Source organism: Seriola lalandi, unplaced genomic scaffold (assembly GCF_002814215.2).
Source record: "Seriola lalandi dorsalis isolate HSWRI2012SDOR001 ecotype SW California unplaced genomic scaffold, Sedor1 jcf7180002054898, whole genome shotgun sequence".
Taxonomy (NCBI): domain Eukaryota; kingdom Metazoa; phylum Chordata; class Actinopteri; order Carangiformes; family Carangidae; genus Seriola; species Seriola lalandi.
Window position 1 is genome coordinate 2,880,141 of NW_019525450.1, and position 25,598 is coordinate 2,905,738.

The window sequence follows — 25,598 nt, forward strand, 5'->3', positions numbered from 1 at the left end:
TTTATAGCACTTTTCATCCTGTATATATAAAGGTTGAATGAACTGATAGAGCCCAGAAAGCACTGTCTTCATGTGTTTCACAAAAAAATCTATATGTCAAGATTAGAACTGGATTAGGTGTGAATGAGAATTTTGTAGACATATATCTTAAAAACTGTTGTTTCTAAGTTTCAACATAGTCATCTAAATGATTTCAATTATGTTATTTTGCCCTGCAAAAGACATCTAGACTGCCATGGTTCAAAGAGAGCTCATGCTTATGGATGCAGACCAAGTAGCAGAATAAATCCGCCCCATACTTGGGCCACATGCTTGTTTTCTTCTGACCCAGTATATACCCGGTTCTGCAGTCCGAATCGGGCCCATATACAGCATGATTGTCAGGGTTAGGGTTAAGATTCCACATCTTGACCAATTCTGACATACATACAGAAATTCTTCCAGCTGTCAGTCAATACGGCAGGATAACAGCTATCTGCCCAGATGTGAAGGTGTATGGGCCAGACTTGGGCCAAAGACCAAGGCATATGTTGGGCCAGCACATATACCCTATCTGGGGAGGATTTGTTTTTTATGATCAGTGTGCAAACGATAGTGTCTGAGTCAAGTGAAGCTTTTGAGCCATTTTTTGTTTTGTGAGTCGGGTATTAGAAAGAATGGAGAGAAGAAAAGAAAGGCAAACAGATCATCAAGTTGTATTACCGATACAATACAGGAGAGATAAAAATGACCACTTAACAGCGTGACTGAATAAAATGTTTTAGGTACACAGAGGCATGTGATCATAGTGTTTACATGAATGGAATGCACAGGAAGAACGTGTCGTTGACTGAGCAGCAGCAAACAAGACAAGCGGAGGAGAAGAAGAAAAAACTCTGACCACAGATTACTAATGCCTCATAAAATCTCATAACGTGGATTCAAGGGTGACTGGTGCAGTCCTATGGTATATCCAAACACAGAAATAACATGTCACAGATCCACTGTACACCTGACAAAATGTAAATCATATATTACGAACCATAATAATTTAAACAAAGGCGTGTGAAACCAGACGCCTTTAAATATACAACATACAGTATAAGCAAGCTGAAAATGCTATTGTCCTTTCCTGTTCTCTTGATGGCTTGTAGTTTCAGAGGTTTCAAAAAGAAAACGCTCCACAAAATGACAACGTATATATTACATCAACGAGTCTTCAGATGCTCTGTCTTTCCACTTTCAATGATGTCAGTGTCTCGATGACACCGCTTTGGCAGATGAGCGTTAGCAGCCACATTTGCCTTCTTTAAGAAAAAAAAAAAAAGAGTCCACGGTTTCTCGTTTTTACTTCTCTTCAAAATTCATTAGTCAAGTACTCCAGGAAGAAAACACAAATTGTTGAGCACAGTTCTGTGTCTTGTGAGTAATCACCCCCCCGTCTCCTTGTCTCCTTCAGAGGCCTGAAGCCACAGAGTCTGATGTGTCAGAGCTCTACGGCCTCTTGCTGGAGCAGGACTTGCAGCACTGCTGTCCATAGAACTTGTGGTTACAGACGCCGTGCTGGGGGACCAAGTGGCACCAGCTGAAATGATCCACACAGTGTTCATCTGCAGAGAGAGAGAACAGGAACATTCACTTAGAAGTTATTTTTTTGTTTTTGTTTAGTGGACCTTTTATTTATTCATTTTTTGATCGGTCATTTGATTGTTTAGCCAAAACAAGTGTCAGAAAGTAGTGAGAAGTGGTCATCGCAATTTCCCACAACCCACACTGACATCTACATATTGATTGTACATTCTGACAAATGAGTTTAGCCGCCCAGAGAGCTTCATTTTATAGCGAAGACACTGTCTATGATAACAAGGTTATCATCGTTAACTAAAAGTAATGAAATAACAAAAACTAGAAAAAACATTTTTGTTAACTGAAATAAAAATAAAAACGAGGCTTTATAAAAAGAAACTATTACTAACTAAAACTGTATCGTGTGTTTACGAAGCTAACTAAAATAAACTAAAATTTTAGAGAAAATGTTGTTAGTTTTTGTCTTGGTCAATAATCTAATACAAAAGCAGAGTGTTTTGGGTGGATATGAATCTATCCACCAATTTTCTTGTTGTGCCAGATGGAAAATTTGGCTCTCAGACCAGTACATGTGCACTTTAAGTGTCCAAAAGATTCACTGTATTAATGATCTCAAGTAACGTCCTGTTAAATTTTTCTGGTTAATGACACAAACACACTGACTAACACACATCTTGTATAGTCGTCTTTTTTTGGTAAATGGTCATCTGTCTTAAGTGAACATATTTTTAAGATGGTGTGATGTTTTGTTGAGTTTTTATTACACAATACTTTTTGTGACCTTTGTGAATCCCCCCCCTGACAAACCCCCCTCATTACAAAAAAACTAACACTGAAACCAATAAAAACTAAAGTAAAAGTAAGCATTTTCAAAAAATAAAAATTAAACTAAACAAGCAAACCCGCCTTAAAAACTGATTAAAACTAAACTGAAATTGAAAACAAAAAGTCAAAACAAAAATAAAAACTAATGAAAAATCATGATATATGATATAATCATGATCATAAAGATAAATCACACAAATTCATTCATTTTCTGTCATTTACTTGGACATGTCAATGGACAACCAATGGGCTTGAGTTGTCTTTGGAAAAACACCTCCTAAAGAGAGGGAATGCCAACTCCACCAAGCGCTGTACTTTCAAGTAAATTTGACTTCATGAATTTGTCTTTGTCTGTCTGAGGAATTTACCTTTTGGTGTCGGTCCAGCAGCTGTGACGCGGCCAGGGCGTTGTGCTGGAGCCGGGGGAGCGGCGGGGCAGAAGTGTGTGTTGCACGCCCTAGACGTGACAGGCCTCTGATGGGGCAGGCAGCCAGCTGCGGGACGACCTTGCCGCAGACACTGGATGGACCGAGTTTGAACCCCTCCGCCACAGGATACAGAGCACTGAGACAGAGTCGGGAGAGGAACAGCAGAGAGACAAAAACAAAAGGAACGGCAGAATGAGACGAGGAGAAGTGAGAAGGAGCGCAGGGATATAAATAGGAGAAGGAGATCAAACACTGCAGCGCATGGAGAGAAAAGAGTTGTCATAAAAAGAGCAGAGGAGGCAAGGGAACGGATGGAGGAAAAGTCCATACAGAGACCAAGAACAGATGAAGAAAACAAACATCCCATCCAGCATGTACTCGCCCTCCAGCGAGCTGTCAGTATATATCTTCTCTGGTGGAAACATACTGGGATCACAAGCTCTAGATCAAGCAGAATAAGACTCTGCGCTGTATGAGGTTGCCCTTAAGACTTTTTGCATAATAGATGATATAACACATAAACTACACAACCTGCCCCGAAAGGCTCTGTAACAGAATGGAGCTTTTGGATAACATCTGAGGCCCCTTCCACATTGCCAGCCACTGATGGTAAGAACTAGGCGAAGTCTGTGAACTAGCACCACCTACACTCTACAGTCTGCATTTGAGGTTTATAGGGAAACAGAGGAGCTACTCGTGGTCATATGTCCTGTATCGATCAGAGTTCTGGCCCAGACATTGGGCTGCCTTCTTTATTCCAGGGCCTCCCAGAGAAGAAGGCCTGGTAAACAAAAATCAATGAAGTGAGAGATGGAGGGCTGGGAAATAAATGCTGCGAACCTGAGGAGCCCTTTTTCGGAAGATTTGTTGGTTTAGAAGCAGCTGTTCACAAAGTGGGATGACTAGCAGCTAGTAGCTAATTTTGAAGAACTTTGCACAACTATAAAGGTTCCATATAGTATAAAGGTAGATTTCCATGTGTTGTTTGATTATAAAGCAGCTCTAGGTTCTATATTAATACTGTGAAAGTATCAAAGCCTCAGTCCACAGAGAAAAGCACATAGCCTGTATTCAGAAACTGAGCCTTAAAACAGGCCGTCAGGACTTCTGTTACTTTGTGATGTCACAACAAAGCAGTCACAGCTCTAAGTCATGTCCCAAGCTGACAGCTGTCAGTCAGCCTGAAAAAAGAAAACTTTTTGAAAGGCTTAAAAAAAACCATTCGATCTCAAACTCTTTGAACGCTGAATATTGTTCTTCCTACAGCCCCATGCACAGTGCTACAGCATGTAGAGAAATCCAAAGCTTGACCTGTCTGCCAGGCCTAGTTATTAAGCTACGATGGACAGTTGCTGTTAGGGGACCGAGTTTAGCAAAGTTAAATTTGAATTAAATTTTTTTTTTGTCAGAGAAAGAAATCAAATATAAAAAGGTAGATGTAATGTTGATGTATGTGTATATTTTCTACATGAACTAAGAAAGAAAATATACACATACATCACCATTACATCTACCTTTCTTTGTTTTGAAAGACTTTTGCCATCAAGAATAAAATCAGCTTTTATACTTCCTGTCTCTTGTCCAGGTAACTTAAGTGCCATCATGGCTACAATCACAAACTCTCTCAGCATCCATTCATCACAAGGCCAAGGGATCCAATGTTCTATCAAATATCCAAGTAAAAAGAAAGACTCTTTGCAGCTTTTGGCTGTGTAATTTGAACACATCACACATGTCACCATAGTGTGTCACACGTGGGAGAAAAGCTCCAAACTGGAAGACTTTCAGCTGGACAACACATGTCAGTCTGTCATGTAGACAGTTTTTGGATCATAGCGTGAGCAAATGTACCTGCTGCCAGGGAGAGGAGTACCAGCCTAAGACCACAGCGTTGGAGGTTGTTCTGCCAGCGACGACCCGAGGGAGCTCTGGGCACGGACCTCGGTTGCAGCCCTGCTGGAGATCCACCAAAGGTTTGGCCATATTCCTGCACCTCCGTGTGGGGAACTCCACATACCTGAGCGGGAGAGGACAGGTTGTCTGCTCAAAATCATTTTTCCTACAGGGCTTCCAATTTTGAAAACAGATCTGAAATTCTGATTCAGAGGACATAGTACACAGATGACACAGTGGGGTTTTAAGTATCTGTGCAGATATTTTAAAGTGTGAGGGACGTCTTGGTGTGCAGTTGAAGAAACGTACCCTCCCTGCGAGTCTCTCTCCCCGCAGCGAAGCTCTCTCTTTTGGATGCCTGTGCCACAAGACCTGGAGCACTGAAAAAGAGTGCAGGCAGGAGGGACAATTTTGGAAAATGAACTCTGTGAGTGAGTGAGTAAGTGTATATGTGTGTGTGTGTGTGTGTGTGTGTCTGTGTCTGTGTGTGTGTGTTTTAATGTGTGTGCAGGGGGATCCCATAACAGCAGACACCACAAAGTTGTAGAAATAGAGCTAAAATACTAAGAGCTCTACTGAGTATTTTTCAGTCATTATATGTGATGAGCATGCAGTGTATATATACGTGTGTGAGTGTGTCGATGTGTCTGGCTCCGTTTCAAAATCCAAATCCCAGTGTATTCTGGGAGCTAACCTCACTGTGTTTTATCTTTCTAGTCTTTCTTGGCCGCAGTCCTGATCCTTAAACTGACTTTTTTCATTTCATATTCAACAACATGAACTATTTAGGGTGTAACCCTGGCCCCTGCCCCTACGGGTCTCTACTACTGTAGTTTACATGTATGAGAACGAAGAGGAAAACTTAACCGATTCACCATTATTTGGAACAGATGCTAAAATAATACTCTTTGTGAGTAGATGATTAACGGCATGATCAGGGTGCGAGATACAGTTGCATTCATGACCAGCCAGATACAATCCCCCCTTCTGTTTGTGAGTCTGGAATAATGGGCCAGAAAAGTGTTTTCATCATAAATGCAGAACATTATGATGACACAGTGAAGCTGACCTTTAACCTTTTGGATATAAAATGTCATCACGTCATCATTTTATCCTAATAGACATTTGTGTTAAATTTTGTCATAATTAGCGTTTGAGCTCTTGAGTTGTGGCCAAAAACATGTTTTGTGAGGTCAAAGTGACCTTTGACCTTTGATCATCAAAATCTAAACAGTAACTCTTTGAGTCCAAGAGAACATTTGTGCAAAATTTGAAAAAATATATTGCCTCCAGCCAAAGCTGTCACTGACATGGAGGCAGAAATGTAACTTTCCAGGTTTAAAAATGATTACAAAATGTTTTTAGGATGTTGATTGGAGTAAGTCAGCATATCTTGTCCTTGATGGAGTAAATAATCTGACAGCATCATTTCTTGCCAGACATTTAGTTTCTTTTTGTTCTGTCTACTATATTAAGTATTGTGCTTTGATAGCTGCATACTAACAATTATTTTAATTACTGATGAAGCTGTTCATTCTTTTTCAATGGGTTATTTAGTCATTTAGTCTATAAAATGTCAGCTAATCAGTAATCAGAGAAAGAATAACAATAAAAAGATTTTCTCAGTTTCTGATAAAATATATTTAACTGCCTATCTACTTTAACAAAAGCAAAAAATGTAAGAGAGGAAAATCCAATTAATTTATTTCAATTAATTAAAAGATTAATCAGTTATTAAAATTGTTGTCAATTGATTTGACTGATTGTGTGTGAACATTAGCTGCTTTAATGTGTGTGAATCTTCCAGTACAGTGTAAAGTACAGTTTCTATTATCTTTATAACACAAGTTATTTAGTGTAATATGTACTGCGCTTTATTGAATTCTTAATTTTCAGTTATTCCTTTTTCCTCGGCTTCCAGGCCAGTTTATATGTCATGTCTTCTACAGTTCACACAGATCACCAAGCAACATGGACACACAAATACAAGGTGCATCACCAAAAGCTATTTCTTTTGACACATTTCAAGAGCTTAAGGGTGGATTTTTCCTCAAAATTGTTAAACTGAAAGCAACACGTTTCACTTCTGATGCTGCTGCTCCTTGAGCTTCCTGTCTCTCTGTTCCTACCTCTCCCCAGGGAGTGGGGATCCACTGCAGCCTCTCGTTTTTGGGGCAACGCCGCAGGACGCAGGTCTCTTGGGCTTTGGGTCTGTGGTGCTGTCTGCACATGCTGTCGGGCACCACCACCGCTTTGGCCCCAGGATCAGTGCTACTGCAAAACACACTCCGCTTCCTCAGTCCACGGCCACAGGTCTTAGAGCACTGTGGGCGGACAAAGAGGAAGTAGAAGGAGTCAGTGTGGCAGAGACACAGATGACTGCATCATCAGTAATCAAAGGTTTAATGACTGTACACATACACTAACTTAGTCTGATACTTTCTTATGATTGTTTTAACCTTCAGCTTTCATCGTGTTTCAGCACTGGGCCATATGAACAGAGAGTAAATCCTTGGCACTGTGAATGCATTTGTAATTCACCACATACTGGACAAGCAAGCAGAAGGTCACTGGTTTGATGACAGCACATTATGGCCTAACATTAAATACAGTAAACCAATAACTCGGACTTGAATGTGACCCCAGCCCATCATCGTCTCCACCGACAGCAGACGGTGCTGCTGTAAACTCCACATGAACTGCAGAGAGATGGACAACAGAGTCAAACTGCTCCGCTGGGAATGACGACCGCAGCCGTCAGGGCAGTTTAATGCAACAACATCACATTAATTTATTAGACATAGAACACATACACATCTGTGCATATCCATTTACATACACAACCACGCACGCACACACGTCCCAGTTGTCCTTTTGTCACTGAAAGGTCCGATTGATCTTTTTCAGGGAGACTGGCCTTGTCTCTGCATGACCGCAGACTGAACCTGGACCAGTGCTTCAAAACAGTCCAAGAGCACAACAACAGTGTCCTAAAGACTGATGGCTGAATGACAGCCGAATGTCCCGACTGTGCAGGTCACAGCAGCCAATCATTCCAGGAAGTTCGACAAACTATCTGATCTGCTGCCAAGCTGTTAGTGCTGGACACAGCAACATGAGCAAACCAAAGCCCTGGAAAGGTCATAAGTTTCAAGTCGTACTTGGTTAACAGCCACAGCATTAAGTGGCCTAATCAAATGTTACTATCCATGCAGGGAATAGATTCAGTCCTGACAATGAACATTTTACAAGCACTGATCACCCAAGAGGAGTTCATTGCAAACCAGACAATGATGACTTAGGATCACTTTTGTGTGTCTGTTTTGTGATTCATTTGGTTACTAGATGCAGGTAGAATTCAATCTGAATAACTGATGAAACTGTATAAATTAAATCTCCACAATTGTAAACAAGAAGGACAAGGGAACAGAGAAAATCATTTGTTTTTGATTGCAATCAAAATAGAAGACTAACTGGCAGATGTCACAGGTGTCATTATTAAATTCATGTCGTTTTTTTCCTAGTGCTTTCCACATGTCCAACAGAGGGCAGCAGAGCGTTTGTTTTAGCTTGAGTGAAACATCTGACAGCTTGCATAGGAAACTCACTGCATCCATGGAGAATCAAACTCCAGACTTTTGATAGTGTGTTTATAACTTAATATATGCATACTCATGACTACAATTCAGAGTCTACACATGTACATATTACACTTCCTGTGGATTTACAGTGTTTCCACAAACTCTGCAACCAGATTAGTCTTTGCTATTAGGAAAATCATAACAAGACTAAGAGCCTACAGCCACACTACATACAGTGATCTTTGAGCTAAATGCTAATGTAATGCACAATAACTGATGTTTACCAGATTCACAGTTTCAGTTTATGTTGTTAGCATGCTAACATCTACTGATTGGCACAAAACAAAATACAGCTGAAGATGTTGTGATATTTTTGCAGGTATTTGGTAAGTAATGAACAATTTGAAATGAGGTCTCGGGGGTCATTAAGATTCATTCCTCTAGGAGCCATGACAGTCTGTACTAAATCCTGTGCCAATCCAACAGAACATTTGACCTGCTGTTGGCACTAGATGAAAAGTAAGGTGATCACGAATGTCATTATGGTTCATCCTCTGGGGACCATGAAAATAAGTAGCAAACCATTGAAGAGTTGTTGAGATATTTCAATCTGGACCAAAGAGATGGACCAAGAGCCATGCTGCTAGTGTGGCTAGCAGGTGTTCTATAAACCCACCTGTGACCAAGATCCGGTGCTCCACTCTGGTGGGCAGGCCTGGGTGTGGCAGGGCTGGACTTGGGCTGGAGAAATGACAGGGCAGAGGGAGTGTGCCACCACCTCTTCCCTCTGGTAGGTAACCTTCCTCAGGCAGCGCAGTGTCCTCGTCTGCTGGCCTCCTCCGCACGAGCGACTGCAAGGCCCCCAGTCGCCTGTTGCCCAGCTGGGGAGAGAGAGAGAGAGAGAGAGAGAGAAAGAGAGAGAGAGAGAGAGATGGAAGGTTTACGTCAGTTATCAGTGAACAATAGCATTAGTACATGTAAGTGATGCAGGATTTTGCGCATGATATATGGAACTGCTATAGAGTAACTTCTGTCATCAGGATACCAGCCACATGACGGAGCTCCTAATCAGGACAGCCAACCACAGGTCCCAGCTCTAATCTGCTGCACTTATTTTGGGCCCAAACACACGAACAGAAAAAAACAATTTCACCCTAAATTACCAGTGAGTGCTATCACACCAAAGACGTCAGAAGACCGTATATTATTAAGTGGTTAAAAGCTCCAAATAGTGACCTAGTTGGGCTTTTCTTACTTTTCTTTTATTGATTAAAACATGGACTTGCTGCTTCTAAAATACTCACAATATTTTGATCTTTGTCATTGTCCAAATTGGAAGTTAATACAAAAAAAATAAACAGGCCGAGATATAAATCCATATCCATCCATCTCTCTGTTTACCATTCGTATCTGAAACTAAATATGGAAACCATATTGTATATACAACTCTCCATAAGAGCTTTCCCAGGTCTCCAGAGCCAACCGCAATATACAACATACAGTGAGGCCACAGGCAGATGTTGGTCCACAATCCCTCAATTCTCTCTTTTTGTCCTCTCCTCTGTCTTTTTCATTCTTCTTTCTATGTGTCCACTCTTCTTTTATCCTGTCCTCTCTCATTTTATTTCTAATGTCCTTCCTCTTAGTCCAGTCTGCTTTTGCCTCTCCATGTCCTCTCCTAAGTGTCTTTGAAATTTGCTTCACCACTGATGAAAGCCTACTGCTGTTTCAAAAATAGCTTCTGTCTTGGCATCGGCGCTAAAGGGGGAGATTACAGCAAATGAGTGGTCTGACAACCGCAGGCTTAGAAGAGGGACACGGAGAGATGGGCAGATGGCTCAGTCCAGTTCTGAGACGACATGCCACCGCAAAGACCATTCCTCCACGACGCCGACCTGCTCCGGGGGAAGAAAAATGCTTTCATTCTCTTTCAAATGCCGCAGACAAATGAAGCAGCAGGACTAAACTGCAATTTGGAAATGGGAAAGATGTGAACCATTGGGACCTGAAAGCGCTGGTTTTGGATTTTTGGCTTGGGGACTGTTTGCTTTTTTTCCCTCTGTTTTCCCTGGCTTATAAATAACAATATATCATTGGGGAAAAGTGGCTGAAGTGCCACTCTGCTTCGCTGCAAACCACCACTGACCTAGCTGTAATTTGTATCTGAAATGTTTCAATAACTGACATATTTTGAGGTAGCAGAGTGCATTACTGCAGTGGAGGTTCTGAAAAGCTCACCCATGCATTTTTAGTACGTGTATGGCTGCAGACCAGCTACTGCCAATGAATGAACAGGTTTTCTTACCCTGATATTGAGCTTGATTGAAAGCCAATGGTTTTCCTAAGTTCATCATGTTGTGACCAAAATGACTACGTCTGCTTAACAGGTTGCTAAACCCATATTAACCAGGACTCTATGAGACTATGAATTTGTAAAACTCAGATTTTTATACTTGTGTGGTTTGGTGTAGGCTACTTCCCGTCTGTACTCATCTTTCTTGTAAAAACACCCCTTCTGTCTCTCTCCGTGTATTTTTTTCCTTTCTCAGCCCTTCAATCTAATTTTGTCATTCAATGGTCCTTACAGCCTCTGATGTCTGTATTCCTTTCAGTTACTTCTTTACAATGTTGGTATTACATGATCTTGGTACTGTTGTTGCATTCGTTCAAAAGCTGTGTCCCAATCCAGGGGCCGCATCGTTCGGAGGCTGCATGTGAAGACCGACTGCGTCACAGTGGCGTGACTAGGCTGTCCCATTTCCAAGGCTCCTTCAAATGCTGCTGACAAATCTGCAGGTGGGGTTGAGACTTGAGCCATTGCGAATGTTATTAGTGACACCTGTGCTTTTGCTACGGTGACAACTCAACATGTCTGTTGTGAAAAAGGCCTGGTAATTTTACAAAATCTAAATGTGGACCAGTGTTTATCAAATGGATAAAAGGGAAATGTTGGACTTCAGTGAAGGATAAAAACCCTTCACATTTAGTCTTACTACCAAACTAAGAATAAAAAAACTACTACTATTTTGACTTTAAAATATAACAGAGCCCGAGTGGTCTCTTAAGGTTAAGAGTCAAGGCTGAGAACACAATGTCTACGACATGATACCCAGGAATATATCATCCAAAGTAACATATGTAACATGCTTTTGGCTCCAAAAACATATTGGCTAAAATGTTGCATGTTTTTTTTTTAACCTTTTTTTTGACTTTGTGCAAACAACAAGAATAAAGCAAACTTTGTTTTGATTTCCAACCAATTTGTGTGCATTTTCATTGCCTGCTGTTGTCAATGTGGTTCTTAATCCTGTCTCTAACCTCATCCACCAGCAGCACAATTACTTTCCTCCTCCAGTTTGGTTATCTATTTGTTTCCCATTTAGAAAACATCCCATTATTCTATCCCTATTTATATATTAATATATTCCAAAGATGTTAACTGTTGCTTTGTTTACCACATATTTTTTGTCTCTGACTGGCTCTTCCTGCTCTGAGCACACATGTGATTACTCATTTCAGAGCAGCTCTTAAATGTTACTCTTGCACTGTTCTGTAAGTATGTATCTTATTCTCTCTCTCTCTCTTTTTTTACTTGAATGTTGGCTCTGTAGAGCATTCTTCAGTCTAATTCTTACAGGTTTGATAAATCCAGGCTCTCAGCATCTTGTGCGTACATCTTTTGTCTCTTTTTTTTCTGCACATATTCTCTGGCACAGGTACAACGCGCCTCACTTTGATTTGTCTACATATGCTGCTGCTCCGTGATACACACGGAGAAATCCCCAACCTGTGGTAAGTGAGTCTGCAGATGGCCTCTGCCAAGAGAAAGAGCAAAATAACTTCAAACAGCAGAGATGGAACTACAGAGGAAGAGAAGATGGAGAGGTAGTACGAGCTGGGGATGGGGGGCTGGGACAAAGCAAGGCAGGACACAAATGTCTATGAGATATGAGTGCATCTCTTCCTGACTGCAAGCTGGGCTGGAAGATTGAACTAATGTCTTCATGCATCCTCCCTTTTATGTTCAGAAATTGCTACAACACCACAGTCTAGAATACTTGTTTTCCTCGACACCCATACGGGGAGTGAAGGTTTAAAATGGGTCTAAAGCAAAAGGGGGTAGATGGGAGTGAAGGGGCGAGGGTGTGGAGAGGGGGAGTTTTGCATGGCTAGACTGGCTCTGCCCCGTGGGAATCCAGCCGTCTCTGCACAATAAAACATGGATAGGCCTGTCAGCACCCGAGATACACACCGCAGAGATAAGCAGGCACTTTTACATTCCTTTTCCTGTCAGGCACACTTACACTCAAACACAGAGCACACATGCATTCCACCTCATTGTCAATTTTTTTTTCTCTGCTGGGCCCTTGAATGTGTGCCCATACATCATGGAGGTCTTGATGTAGTCATTAAAGCTTTCATGCTGCTCACTCAACTCAACTGTCTTTCTGTGCAGCGCCCATAAATTGGCTCGTACACACAACCAGCTGAGAAATGGTGTCAACTACTGTATAATAAGATCCATGGGTGTCAAACACTGCTTTATTTTCCACGGATGGACAACATGCACTGATGCTATTTATCTGGACTATACCACTTTTCTTCACTCAAACAAAGGGGGGAGGTCAGGACACGCAACACGGCTGTTTAATACCTTTCGCCAAGATAAGAGAAATGGTATGCCTGAGATTAGGGGCAGGAAATGCCCTCTCGGGTGGTGGGAAACTTGGTGAGAAACAGAGGCTGTATGTTGGAGGTGCAACCGATAGTTGTTTGGCTTGTTCAAACCCCTGACACAGGAGAAAGTTCAGTCTGGACTAGTTGCACTGCTGATGATGGACAAAATGATCATCAACATTAACATCAAACACAAGCAGCTTGTATTTCTATTTTTACCTCATGGTTTGGATCCATAATACATTATTTCAGCATCATACATTTGGAAAATGTGTATGCATATGAACTGTAATCGTGCATGCTGCCCTGTGTGTGTGTGCATTTGTGTGTATGTGTGTACACTCTCACTGAACCCAAGACACGGTTCCCTGCCCGTTCTTTGGAGCAGCGCAGTAAATCAAGCTAGCTCCAGTTCCCTCAGCCAAAGGCCTACATAGGAGAGAAGCCATTTATTCAGTGCTGTTGCAACGTGTTACTCCACTGCACTTAAGCGTGGTTTCCTCCTTTGCTTGCTGCACTGGCCCCCGAATGCTCAGATTCCTTTAAAAATGCATGCCATTAAGTACAATGTCTATGCAGCTGAGATAGAACATGGGCAGAAACTTTGGGCTGAGAATATATGAGAAATATATGCTATGCACAGAAAGGAACAACGCCTTTGATGTCTCCCTTGTTCCCTTCAGCTATGTCTTTGTTTTTTTCTTTCTCTCATTCTCAAGTGTTCGCTAAAGTAAAAATTCCACTGCAGACTTGGAAATATCATCCTGTATTTACTTCATGACAAAAACAGTCAACCAGTTGGTAGAACTTTCTGTCTGGGGATAAGACTGAAATAAGATGTTTCTGACAGGGCTGTAGCCAGGGATTTTAGAAATACTGAGGTCAAAACTACAAATTCCAAAACAGAACCCCACCCACCTGAGAAATGTTTGACCAGCCACAAACCGAACTCTGGAAACTTGTCGAGGTATTTAGCTAAGAGTCTACAGCCATGCTAGCAGCTCTGTGAAGCTGTACTTAGCCACTGCAGCGTTTTGAACTAAATACTAACGTTAGCATGCTGACGCGCTAACAGTGAAGTTTGCTGTGTCCACATCATAGTTGTACACGTTAGCATGCTAACATTTGCTAATTTGCAATAAGCACAAAGTGCATCAGCAGCTGATGATTCCCACTTAGAGGCACAAATTTCACATTATTTTAATTTACTTAAGGAGACTATTTGTAAGTTCTCTCTCTGAAAATGGTTTCTTGTCAGGTGTAGGTGGTGGTGTAACTTGACAAGAGCTTCAGCCATTATCGTCTTTATAATATGAGTAGCGCTTTGTCTTCAGGGCAGATTGGAGGCTACAGTAAGTCGCTATGAGTGACAAAATGGAATAGAAGAAAAGTCGTGATCGAGACAAGAGTTAACATTGGTGTTGCTTTCCACGGCGTACAAATAGCTCCTTTAACTGTTCACTTTTGTTTTCTGTAAATTTTTGCTTTATACATCAGCCTTAAAATCCCAACACTCTGTGATTACACATCCAACATGTGTATAATCACAGAGTGTAAACTTTTCATGTCATTTAACCACTCAGATTCCCAGAAATACAACAGAGGACATGACACTGTGACTTCACTGGTGGCTACAACCCTGTTTTTTGACATCATCTAAATCCAGAACTGTGAGCTTAAAATAAGTGTCCTTGACTGTAGTGAGAAATAATAAAATATTATAATGTTTTAAACCATTAGGTCTGCGTTCATCTACTAGTTAAAACTGGTTAAGGCTTGTTAAGACTTGCCAACCTGAGAGAGTTCAGATTAAACTAAAAGGTCTGCTTGCCATCCACCAGGAGCCTCTTCTCACCAGGCAGTAGAACAAAGATGGACATCACAAACATGAAGGCAAGAAATCAAACACTGCGCGATTCTGTCACGACTGTGTGATTAAAATCCCTTCGACACTCACTCTACAGATGGACATGCAGAGAAAACACTGCAATGCAATAAGTACAGACTGACTCAACAGCACAGTGGACAGAGAGTGCTTTCTTGTGTTTTCTCAAAAAGGAAAATGGAAAGAAAAAAAGAAAAATTAGAGAGTGAACAGAGAAGAGAGGAGCACGGAGAACAGAGTGGTGGCTGGCCACAGTAAATGGACCACAGGCAACCTCCACACTGCTCAACCACAGCGTCTGTGTGTGTGTGTGTGTGTGTGTGTTCGCGTGTGTGTGTGTGCGCCTGTAATAAAGACAGCACCAAAGGTTCCTGAAAATTTGGCAACAGAAACACACATGCCACCTGAGCCACACACACACGCAGCAGCACTTACTATGCAGGGCAGGGCTGTGTGTTGCAGAGATGGGAGCCCAGCGTCGGTCTGGTGAGGGGATTACACATGGTGGAGTTGACCTGAACCTTCTGGTCCTGCAAACAGATAGCCTTGGTCGAGATACGACCTGATGGAAACATGAAAAATAAAAAGAGTTTTGATGTAGTTCCTGCGGGTGATTTCACTACATCAGTTACATTTTTTTAACTGTCGTAGATCAAGATGTCTGGGTTAAGTCAGTATGTCTGTCTGCATGCCTGATGACTGTTGCTGCCTTTGGAGACGAGCTAGAACAAAACACACACACACACACACACACACACGCACACACACACACACACACACACACACACACACACACACACACACACACACACACACACACACACATATCCATTCACTGACAAGTGAGCAGGGGGTTACTGAGAGTCTTTTGGGACCAACAGAATCTGAACTTCTCAAGTGACAAAGGTGCTTTTCATTAGCCTTAACACACTTCCTGGACCACACAGTAGCAGAGGGGAATTGTACAGAATATAAAAACATATAAACACACACACACACACACACACAGACACACACACACACATATATAGAGACATATACAAAAACAGACACAAATATACAAATAAAATCACACCCTTGGGGACATTTGACCATTTGTTAAGCCCCATCCTCCTTAGTTACCGCTGCTGTGCCTGTCAAACTTTCTGTTCTCACACAGCACATATGCAGTTAACAAATACTGTGGCATATCAGCCACTCTAAATTCTTAATAGTTTTCTGAAACAACGGGCTTCAGATGGAGATAAACAAAAGCACTGTCAACCTTCAATTTTACCTTTTAGAGAAGTTCACTGGCAGATTTGATCAGCTGTAACAAGCTAGCTAGTACCTAAGCAATTATGTGCCATGACTTGAAAAGGCTTTCTCTGTCTGACTTTTTAATGTTTCTAACTGACTTGTTTCAAAACAAGAATCTTGTAAAAGTGGATGTTAAATATGCATGATACATGATATCATGCTGAAAGACTGAGGTTAAGAGCCGGTTAATGTTCCATCAGAATTAGACATGCTGTCTAACCACGTCGGCTGTTAAGTGTTTATACCTGGTTCAAATGGCCACACTTGAAGACAGACTGAAACGCACGCCGCCACACAAAATGTTGTTTAAAAATGTGGATAGCAGTGCACATTTTGCACAAGCTAATATTCTAATAAAATATAAAATGTGTTTCGCAATTGTAACTCTATCTGAAGTAACACTGGCTGAGGTTGTTTGAGTGTAGATGTCTCAGAGAGAAAGAGCAGGACAGAGCTGCTAACATTATTAGTGTAGTTAGTAAGTTAGCTAGCTGGACTTGCTAACGAATGCAGCTTATGTTGGAGGAGATAAACGCACTGTTTCTATTCCATTCAAACGCTAGGAAAAAGGACAACCCTCAGAACTCTTTGAAAGCAAAGGATTGCTCTTACTACAGCCTCATGCACACAGTTTCAACATGTGGAGAAACCCAAAGCTTTACAGGCCTGCTGTGCCTAGTTACTTTTGCTAACCTATAAGTGGGGCATAACTGCTCAAAGGAGGGGTTAAGCAAAAGTTCAATTAATGTACACAACACATGAACATACACAGAGCACATGTACTGGCCCACATTCAAACACAAACACACACAGCCTCACCTCCAGCACAGGGAGCGGAGCAGTCCGAGCGCACCACACCCCAGCTGTAGTCAGGTTTCCTCTCAGTGCGAGGCAGAGTGTACTCCCACACCACACCCGGGTTTTTTCCCTGCAGGAGGATCTGTCAGGCAAGAACACAGTCAGTCAGAAAGGTATCACATGTGTGGATGTAGTTTGTCTTTTAACCTTTATTTAGCCACGGAAAGCATCACATTGGTTTTCAGATGTTCACATTACATTGGGAGTCATCCACTGCAACCACTTTTTTCCTGGCTGCTCTATGGAGTTAAACCAGCAATCTTCCTCCCCCAAAAATCTCCAGGCCACTAGTATATACTGTAAAGCACCCGCATAGCCACAGGTGTGCCCAGATGAGTCTCTGCCATATAAATCTAAAGCTGGCACACCCACCATAATCATATTAAAAAACATGAATTAGCTGCGAATAAAAAACATACGAACAGAGAGACTTCCCACCACATGTAATGAAAGGTCAAAGTTCAAATGAGCACTGGGTGGCATTGGCACAGCTAACATTAGGTCAGGAGATTTGATTAAAAAAAATGTAAAGATGTCAAAACAAAGCTCTCAGTACAAGTTTTTTAAGAGGCCAGGCATCGAGAAAGAGGAGGAACAGACAAGGTTAGTCAGAAAAGAGACGTCTCAAGAAAACTCGACGCCAAGGCCGGGGGATGCAGCTCCATTGTCCAGCTTCTCTAACCAAAAATCAACCGCTCCAGCCATGGTCCCAGGACTTTCAGGACCTTCTAACCCCACGTTTACCACTCCAGATGCCCCTTGAACTGTCACCAACTTCCATGTCAGCCTAAATTACTCTCATTGAACAGGTGAGAGTAGATGTTCTTCAACTAAATGCTACGAAAAGTATGCTTGACTGGAATATAGCATCAAACACAACGCTGTATTTTTGTCAGCCATGTCAGTTTGTTTGTTTTTGCCATGTAGCGGCATTGTGCAAAATAGCTTGTAGACTTAGCCCAAAAAAACTGTGTGGTTATTGCTATTAGAAAATCTGATGTGATGTAGCTGCATGTTCAGTGCTGCAGACATTCACGGAGAAAACCATTAAAATCCAGGTCTGACATTGCTTTTATGCTACAGTTGTGCTATAATGTTATCGGGGACATTACTAATGACATTACAACATTAAATGAATATATTATGTTGCAGCTGTCGATACAATGTATAAAACTGACCGTAAGTAAATTCTCCGAATAATGTTTTCATGATATATTAAAATATGAGTAAAAATGGTTGATTTACAGATCCTGTTTCCTTCCTTCCTTTCTTCTTGCACACATTATATCCCACAGTCAATCTATTGTTTTATTTTATTTATGAAACAATGAAAAATGACTGACACTAAACTAACACTAAACTAAAAGATATTTAAAATTATATTAAACTTAGAAAAACAGCACATTTTCACATTTGAGCAAATATTTGGCATTAAATAAGTGACCATTTCAGCTCTATAACCACATATTCCCTAAATTCTGGATAATAAAAACTCTTCCCCCACATACAGTATAATGTATACCCTCTAGCTGAGCCCATCTATAATTGGCAGCGCTCCATGAATCTATACAGTATGTCTACACCATATAAACAAAAATGAAGATGTGCAATGAAAGAAGAGCAGAAACTAAATGTGTGTTATGGACTAAAGGTAAGACCACTGACAACGTGGCAGCCTAATTCAGCTGTTCAGCTCCCAGTGAGCCGTCAGATCTACTACCCACTAACCAGAAAGCTGAAGAAACATTAAGGAGTGCTTTGTTCCCTCTCTAGTCCAAACTGGCTGACCACACTATTATAAGGTCATTTTATTTGGACAGTACAATGAACAAACGAGGGACAATTTCCATTTTCTTTTGAGAGTTTGCTTCTTTTCACCACATCCTTTATACTGGCTGGAGATTCTGAGTTACCTTTTCTGTTCAGCAGGTTTATTTGGACTAACGGATGAATGACAGCAGACATACCCATTACAGGAGAAGCATCAGGCTATCATTAAAACAACCCCGCGAGGATTCACTGCCATGGTGAAGAATTTTGGTTGAGGTGCATTTACATAGTGTGTCATTTTAAACCATTTCAAAACACTGCGCTGGATTATCTTCAGTATAGCTATGTCTCATTCACAGCCCACCTAGCTTTAGTTCAGGTTGGGTGGTTATAAATCCTCAATCCATTTGGCAAATCTTATTAAGTCCAACTGTCAACATCCATTCCAATGTCTGACAAACATACCAGTCTATCAGTATCTGCAATAATGAGCTTTGACAAGTGTATTTTCTTTGGGGTATATCCTGAAGTACAAAGGAATCTACCATCAACCATCCAACTTAGAAAGCCAAGCACCTCCTGGGTTCGGTCCACATTCAATAGTCCTGGGGTGCTTCCACTGACTGGACCAATCCCCTCTTGCTGCTTGTTAACTGTTCCATGTGCGCGGTCGGCCCCGTGCCAGACATGAGGCAAAAAGAGAGATGTTTATCCGGAGAGGAGCGAGGAGCTGTCTAATGTCAGAAACACATCTGCATATGGAGGTACAGCGTGCGCAGACTTATGCACAGCTGGAAGGACAAATCAATGGGACACGGTGTAGACATATGAAGATACTGTGACAAGCACAGGCACGGCTGTTTACATGTCATATTCCGCTAAAGCAGAGGGTTCGAACTGTGAGGTATGACTCCCCAGAGGGAGATATATGAGGTGAAAGGGACAGGTGCATGCCAGTGCTCTAAAAACAACAGGAAGTTAGTTATTGTAGTTTGGCCCGCTCACCAACAATAGTTGAGTGAAGTCATACACCAAATGTGGCTTTCCCATATCAAAATCTCTTAGAAATCATAGAGACAAGATTCTCCTTGTAACTCCATAACTTGCCTGGGAAATGTCATCTTTTTAATTCTTCCTCAGTATGACAGTAGTTCAGTGATAGTGGTAAACAAGAGCTGCTAAAAGCTAATTTGGCATAATGGAAACAAAAATATAATGGAAACAAAAACAGGTTTCAGGGCCCACAGTGTCAGACTTTTAAGATCCCTGCACTAAAAGAAGTTTGTCTGCTTGTGTGCAAGACATGTGTGCTTATGTGTTACCTGTAGGGGTGCCATTCAAAACTCAGCACAAGCTTGAATGTAACTGAATCAGGCTTGCACGCTCAAACTTGCTGTAAACTGATGAGAGAATTTTTATGTAAATCTGAAAGTAAAGGAGTCCAACTGCAGAAACAGGTTTTCCTTTGATTTTGTTCACACTATCAATCACTTGCACGGGCTGATAATGCACTGTCCTTTAATTTATATAGAAAAAGCATGTTCAAGGTCTAAAACATAGTGGAACACATTTTCTTATTCTTAAAGTATTTGTGAAACTGATTTTTAAATATTCTATAATTAAATATTTGCTAACTTCCAGTCTTCTTCTTCAGTGCTTTTGTTGGCATGTTGCTACAATTCTTGCTGCGTTTACCGCCACCAATTGTCCATCAGTTGAACATTATGTTTGTGCATGTGCATGATGCTAACAAAACAGGGACCCACCCATAAAGTTAGTCCATAGTATTACTAGAAGTGAAAATCTCCACAGTGCACCTCAAAACTACAAGTGTATGTCTAAAATGCTTCAACACCAAATGCAGACATTCATAGAGTCAATAAAAGGCTGCATTTCTTCACCTCAGCCATGTTACTAACACGTTCATGGCCATAGGCCATAAGTCAAACCATGGTTAAATGTTTGCAAACATAGTGTTTCAGACAATGTCTCCTTTAAACTTGGGGGTGTCTGGTCTAAAATGATGAAATTGTGGCGTGTACCAAACTGCAACATCCAGCCACACTTTAACACCCATACTTCCTTCGCTGATGCCACCCACCCCAACCAAACCCCAACCCACGGCCATGACACAACTGTCACTGCTAACCACACCAGGACTTTATGCTTATCCAAGCAAACCAATTCTTACCAACATTCCTGCTCCTTTACCAAACAACCTCCCATGATGTGAACTAACAGTTATAAAAACAACACTCAGCAGTCCCTTTAATAGAGGACCTACACATCATTGAATCTTTCTAAATGACTGATCTCTCTTTCCTAAGCTATCCGCAATGTTGAATAAACCCAACCAACCACAGTATTAACATTGTCTGCCAGGACTGACACTAACTTCCAAACAATAATTTTAGACATGTCCAACCCTGTCTCCTCTCCACTTCCTCAGTCTGGGACAATTGTAGCCAAAGCTCATCCCCCAGCTGACTACTGAACACCAAAACCAATAAGAACAAAGAAAAACATCCTACCTATCCATACTGCAAACCAAGAGCCCACAGCGTCCTGCAATAACTCACAACATTAACAGTGACTTCATGCTTGCTCCCACTTTGCAGAGAGAGCTCACATTGGCCTTGTGACGCCTTGGTAGTAAAAGCAGACTAACAGCAGCATCGAAATACTGTCTTGATATTAGTCACAACACATAAAACTCTACTGAAACTCTAAAGACGGCAAATAAATGAGCCTTAACTCTGTCAGTAGGAAGTGTTGGAAGACAGTATGTTTACATGCAGTTTAATAATTTGAATAAACTTCACCTCTGGTTGTTACCTGATTTCATAAATGTCCATGCAAACACAAAACCTGGGTTCCATTTTTGCAAGTTAAAACACATTAAAAGTTTATTTTTCCACATGTTCTAACATGGTAGTGAAATAAATGTAAACTATGCTAAATATTCTTTTTTCATTGGCTCTAAGGCTACGTTTACACCACAACATTTTCATTTTGAACTATGTTTTAAACTGTGTTTTAAAATGAAAACCATCTCCGTCCCGTCAGCTGTTTTAGCTCCGTGGCACAAATAATCTTTGTCCATACTATCACACCTGACAACGCATATCACATGACCACCGTCTCCATTTCTGTCCATCCACACTACAACCCTGGAGCTTTCAAACTAAAACGGGGTCAGCGGCTTTTCCAAACATCTCTGGAGTAGTGTGAATGTCAGGAGCAAAAGAACTAAACATAGTAGTGTAGCATTAGTTGGAGAAATGTTCAATGATGGCGAATGTTTGCATCTCCTGAATTACTTTTATTTTGTAGTACGGTTACAAGTATCGACTCTTGTTCTTTAGACTCAAAGAGAAATCCCATTTATTGAAAGAAACAAATATTTCCTGAAGAGAAGTTGAGCATGAGAAGCCTTTCAAGTTTAAGTTGTGCGAGTCTTCCCACACTCCAAGTTCTGACCGCAGAGTGTCTCGGTTTTCACACCCCAGCCACCACAGCACTCATCAAGTCAGATGAGATGATGATGAATTACAATGTAGCAGACACAGATGTCAATCTCACTTGTGGATCCACGATGCTTTGCCCTGAACTGGCGTTACCTCGCTGTACCACAAGAACATCAATGCAGGCGGAATAATCCTCGTTGGTATCCACTGAGACCTCCAGAGGCAGCCATATGTTATATCTGTTCCCTCCTGCTCTTGTTAACTACTCCCATTCCCCATCCTTCCTCCTCCCTAACAGCAGAGCAGCTGTGCAGATGTGAACACCTTGTCACAGTTTACGCTCACACTCCTCAACATTTGTTTTTCTTTGAGTGTTTCAAGCTGAGTAAGGGTCTGGGAGCGATTGGTGCGTACACCCTCCCCCATTGCACTCTCTCAGTTTTTCTGTGACAGAGCCAGTTAAGTAGAATGTGTGAAACAGATGAAGATCAGCAGTGAAAAAAAAAAAACGACTCGCTTTCCTTCATTTGGCTCTTTTCATTTGCAGTCAAAGTCCCAGTGCCCTGACCTTAACTTCTCACATCCAAAGAGTTCAATTGCAGAATTCTTAATCTTTTAATCTCACCCCCCCCCTCCCCTCTTTCTATCCTTCTCTTTCTATCAACCTCTTTCTCCTTTTTGTAATTACAGGACATACTTATAGAGATTATGGTCGTGTCATCTGCAGATCAGCAGCGTGCTACAGCTGAGTTCTCTGCTGGACAGATGTATGACTGAGACACACAGACAAGCAGCAGGGGCACTGTGAGATTTAGTCCATTCTTTGAAGGATAATTTATCCCTATTATAACTTGGGATTTATGTGTGTAGTCTGGGCCATTGTTTCTATCATCATGATAACACTGTACTCGAGGGGAGAACGACAAAGGTTGTCTACAAGCCAGCAATTAAGATTATCAATAGATCATCCAAACCACTTTGTTTAGTGTTGATAATATTCCCCCCCATTGCACACGAATTCCACAGTAAGCACTGCATGTGTTTTTTCCCCCAGACTTCTTTTTAGCGACACTGCCATGTTCCTCATTCATTACCAAAAGCTCTGTGAGGCAGAACCAAGGCACAGAGAGGCTTTGAGCTAAATACTCACTACTATGCTAACACAAGCAAGTATAATGTTCACCATCTTAAAAGGGGCTTTTTGTAAGTTTCCTATGTAGCAATAGCAAAACTTACAAATAGCTCCTTTAATTTAGTGTTTTAGCATTCAAAGATTTGATCCCAAAAAACAAAGTACAGCTGAGGCTGATGGGAATCTCACTAGTATTGCAGATATTTGGTCATAGACAAAAATATTGCGGCTTCGTCTGGGAGCCGAGAATATGCTGAGGTATTTTTTTAGATAAGTGACCTGCTGGTGGCACTGCAGGGAAAGTCTGGGGATCATCATGTTCACCCCCTGGGCACCATGAATGTCTGTCTGAAATTTATTGGTGGACAGACAGACATTCCCATCCATACATGTCATGCCATGTCACCAGCATGGCTAAATAAAACGGAGGTTGTAAATATAACTGTTAACTGCTATTATCGCTATATAATACCAATTTTCAGTGAAAGGAAGATTGGTGCATCGCAGGATGCAGAAATTATTCCAAAAGTGTCTGAGAAAAAAAATGAAATCTATCCATCTTGCACAAGAAAACAAGAATGGTCCGTTCAAATGCCAACTACAACAGCGGATCCACTAAACTGCCCACAAACAGAGGCTTCTTTTCTAAAATAGCTACAAAAAACACTCAGACATTTCCTGATGGTCAAACGAGTGACCAGACAAGCACTTCAGAAATATCACACTGGTATTCCTGCTGGATTTACAGGCCAATCATTCCTGCTTCAACTGCAGTATTTCTGGGGGACTAGGGACTGAGGAGAGACTAGCTTTCACATGACTATCACTTCAAGCATGATGGAGGAGGAAAAAAAAAACAAATGTCTACTCTTCACCTGGTTTTCACTTCTGTTTCCACAGCTAGGGTTCAGAGTTCAGGAGAAAATAAATGCTTTCGCTGACAAAGTTATGTGGGAAGAACATCCCGCACAACCCCCTCCACCCGTTCACTTAAACCTACAGAGTCATGAGGAGAAACTACTCGGCCACTTGTCAAATATTAGTTTTGCTGTGAGGAGGATACGCCTGTCCAGCATCACATTCTGCTGCTGCCTTCAGGACGGGTAAAGACTCGCCCTACCCTCGAAGCTTTGGTTTCTGACACACCACTGATTATAAACGTCGGGCAAAAAAATGTACCATCAGCTCATAAATCACCTCCTGTACTATGCAGTACATCTCACTCTAGGCAACCATCTGATTTTATACTTTTCATCCCTGCCTCTAAAGGGCAGTTGACTTAGGGATTTTATTCACTCTATTAGCTTCAAATCACATGGCTGGAACAAAGCACTTTTGAGGTCAGTGGCCGGGAGGGGTGGGGGGCACATCCATGGCTTTGAATATGTGTACATGGACAAACACGTGATTGTGTTTACACTGGAGCCGGCAGTACCAAGAAACTGTAGCGCTTATAAACAAGGGGCAAGCCTCTGCCATGTGAGACTGATCTGAAAAATGAAAGTGGCCCAAAGGCTGATTTAGACCAATTGTGTCACCTCTCTCTCTCTCTCTCTCTCTCTCTCTCTCTCATATGATTATTCTGTCTGTCATTCCAGTGATGCTTAACGGGTCGGTTAAAGCAAATGAAAAGAAAACACATTTTCTCACTTACCCTTACTGGTATCTGCTCATGCTGATTTATTTGCCCAGGTTTTGAGATAAAGACGGGTGAAAAACTAAAGGAAAACCTTGAATAAATGAGAAATATAACGATTGCAGATGCTTCCACACAGGTGCGCTATTAAGCATTTAACATTCAGTCATGCTCCGTGGCATGTATAAAAATGCTGAGCAGGCACGGCTGATTCTGATTTTGTATCAATCGGCTCGTGTTTCAATAGAAACAGTGACTGCCGACAGCCAACATTTGATGATTGTGATGCTTGTGCAGTATGTAGACAGTAGACCTACTTTCTGCTAAAAAAAACTACTGACATTGTGTTCTGGGTGAACCAATAATTTAAACTGTTAAACTGTTTTCCCTTATATTCTCTTTCTTTCCCTCCATCGCTCACAAAGAGGAGAGCCCTGCACAGAACTCAGACAAACTGTGGTGCTGGTCACCACAGTGAAACTCCAAAAGCCCTAGTTTCTTTCTAATGCCTTCCACACCACCCACTCATCTGCACATCATGCCTGACGTAACCAATCACCCAACACAATTAATTCCCCATA

The 25,598-nt window shown here is 41.5% G+C and overlaps 1 protein-coding gene across 2 annotated transcripts in view; it reads right to left on the minus strand.

The window, feature by feature from the left end:
- Positions 1 to 679: 679 nt before the first annotated feature.
- The window catches only part of adamts18 (ADAM metallopeptidase with thrombospondin type 1 motif, 18), a 61,066-nt gene continuing 36,147 nt past the window's right edge, over positions 680 to 25,598 (minus strand). For both annotated transcript variants that reach the window (XM_023429610.2, XM_023429611.2), the window contains 8 exons: positions 16,974 to 17,094; positions 15,291 to 15,417; positions 8,970 to 9,174; positions 6,842 to 7,036; positions 5,022 to 5,092; positions 4,671 to 4,836; positions 2,760 to 2,955; positions 680 to 1,589 (listed from right to left, as the gene is read on the minus strand). In XM_023429610.2, coding sequence (XP_023285378.1) covers positions 1,474 to 1,589; positions 2,760 to 2,955; positions 4,671 to 4,836; positions 5,022 to 5,092; positions 6,842 to 7,036; positions 8,970 to 9,174; positions 15,291 to 15,417; positions 16,974 to 17,094 — 1,197 coding nt within the window. In that variant the 3' untranslated portion in view covers positions 680 to 1,473. The remainder of the gene's footprint in view (positions 1,590 to 2,759; positions 2,956 to 4,670; positions 4,837 to 5,021; positions 5,093 to 6,841; positions 7,037 to 8,969; positions 9,175 to 15,290; positions 15,418 to 16,973; positions 17,095 to 25,598) is intronic.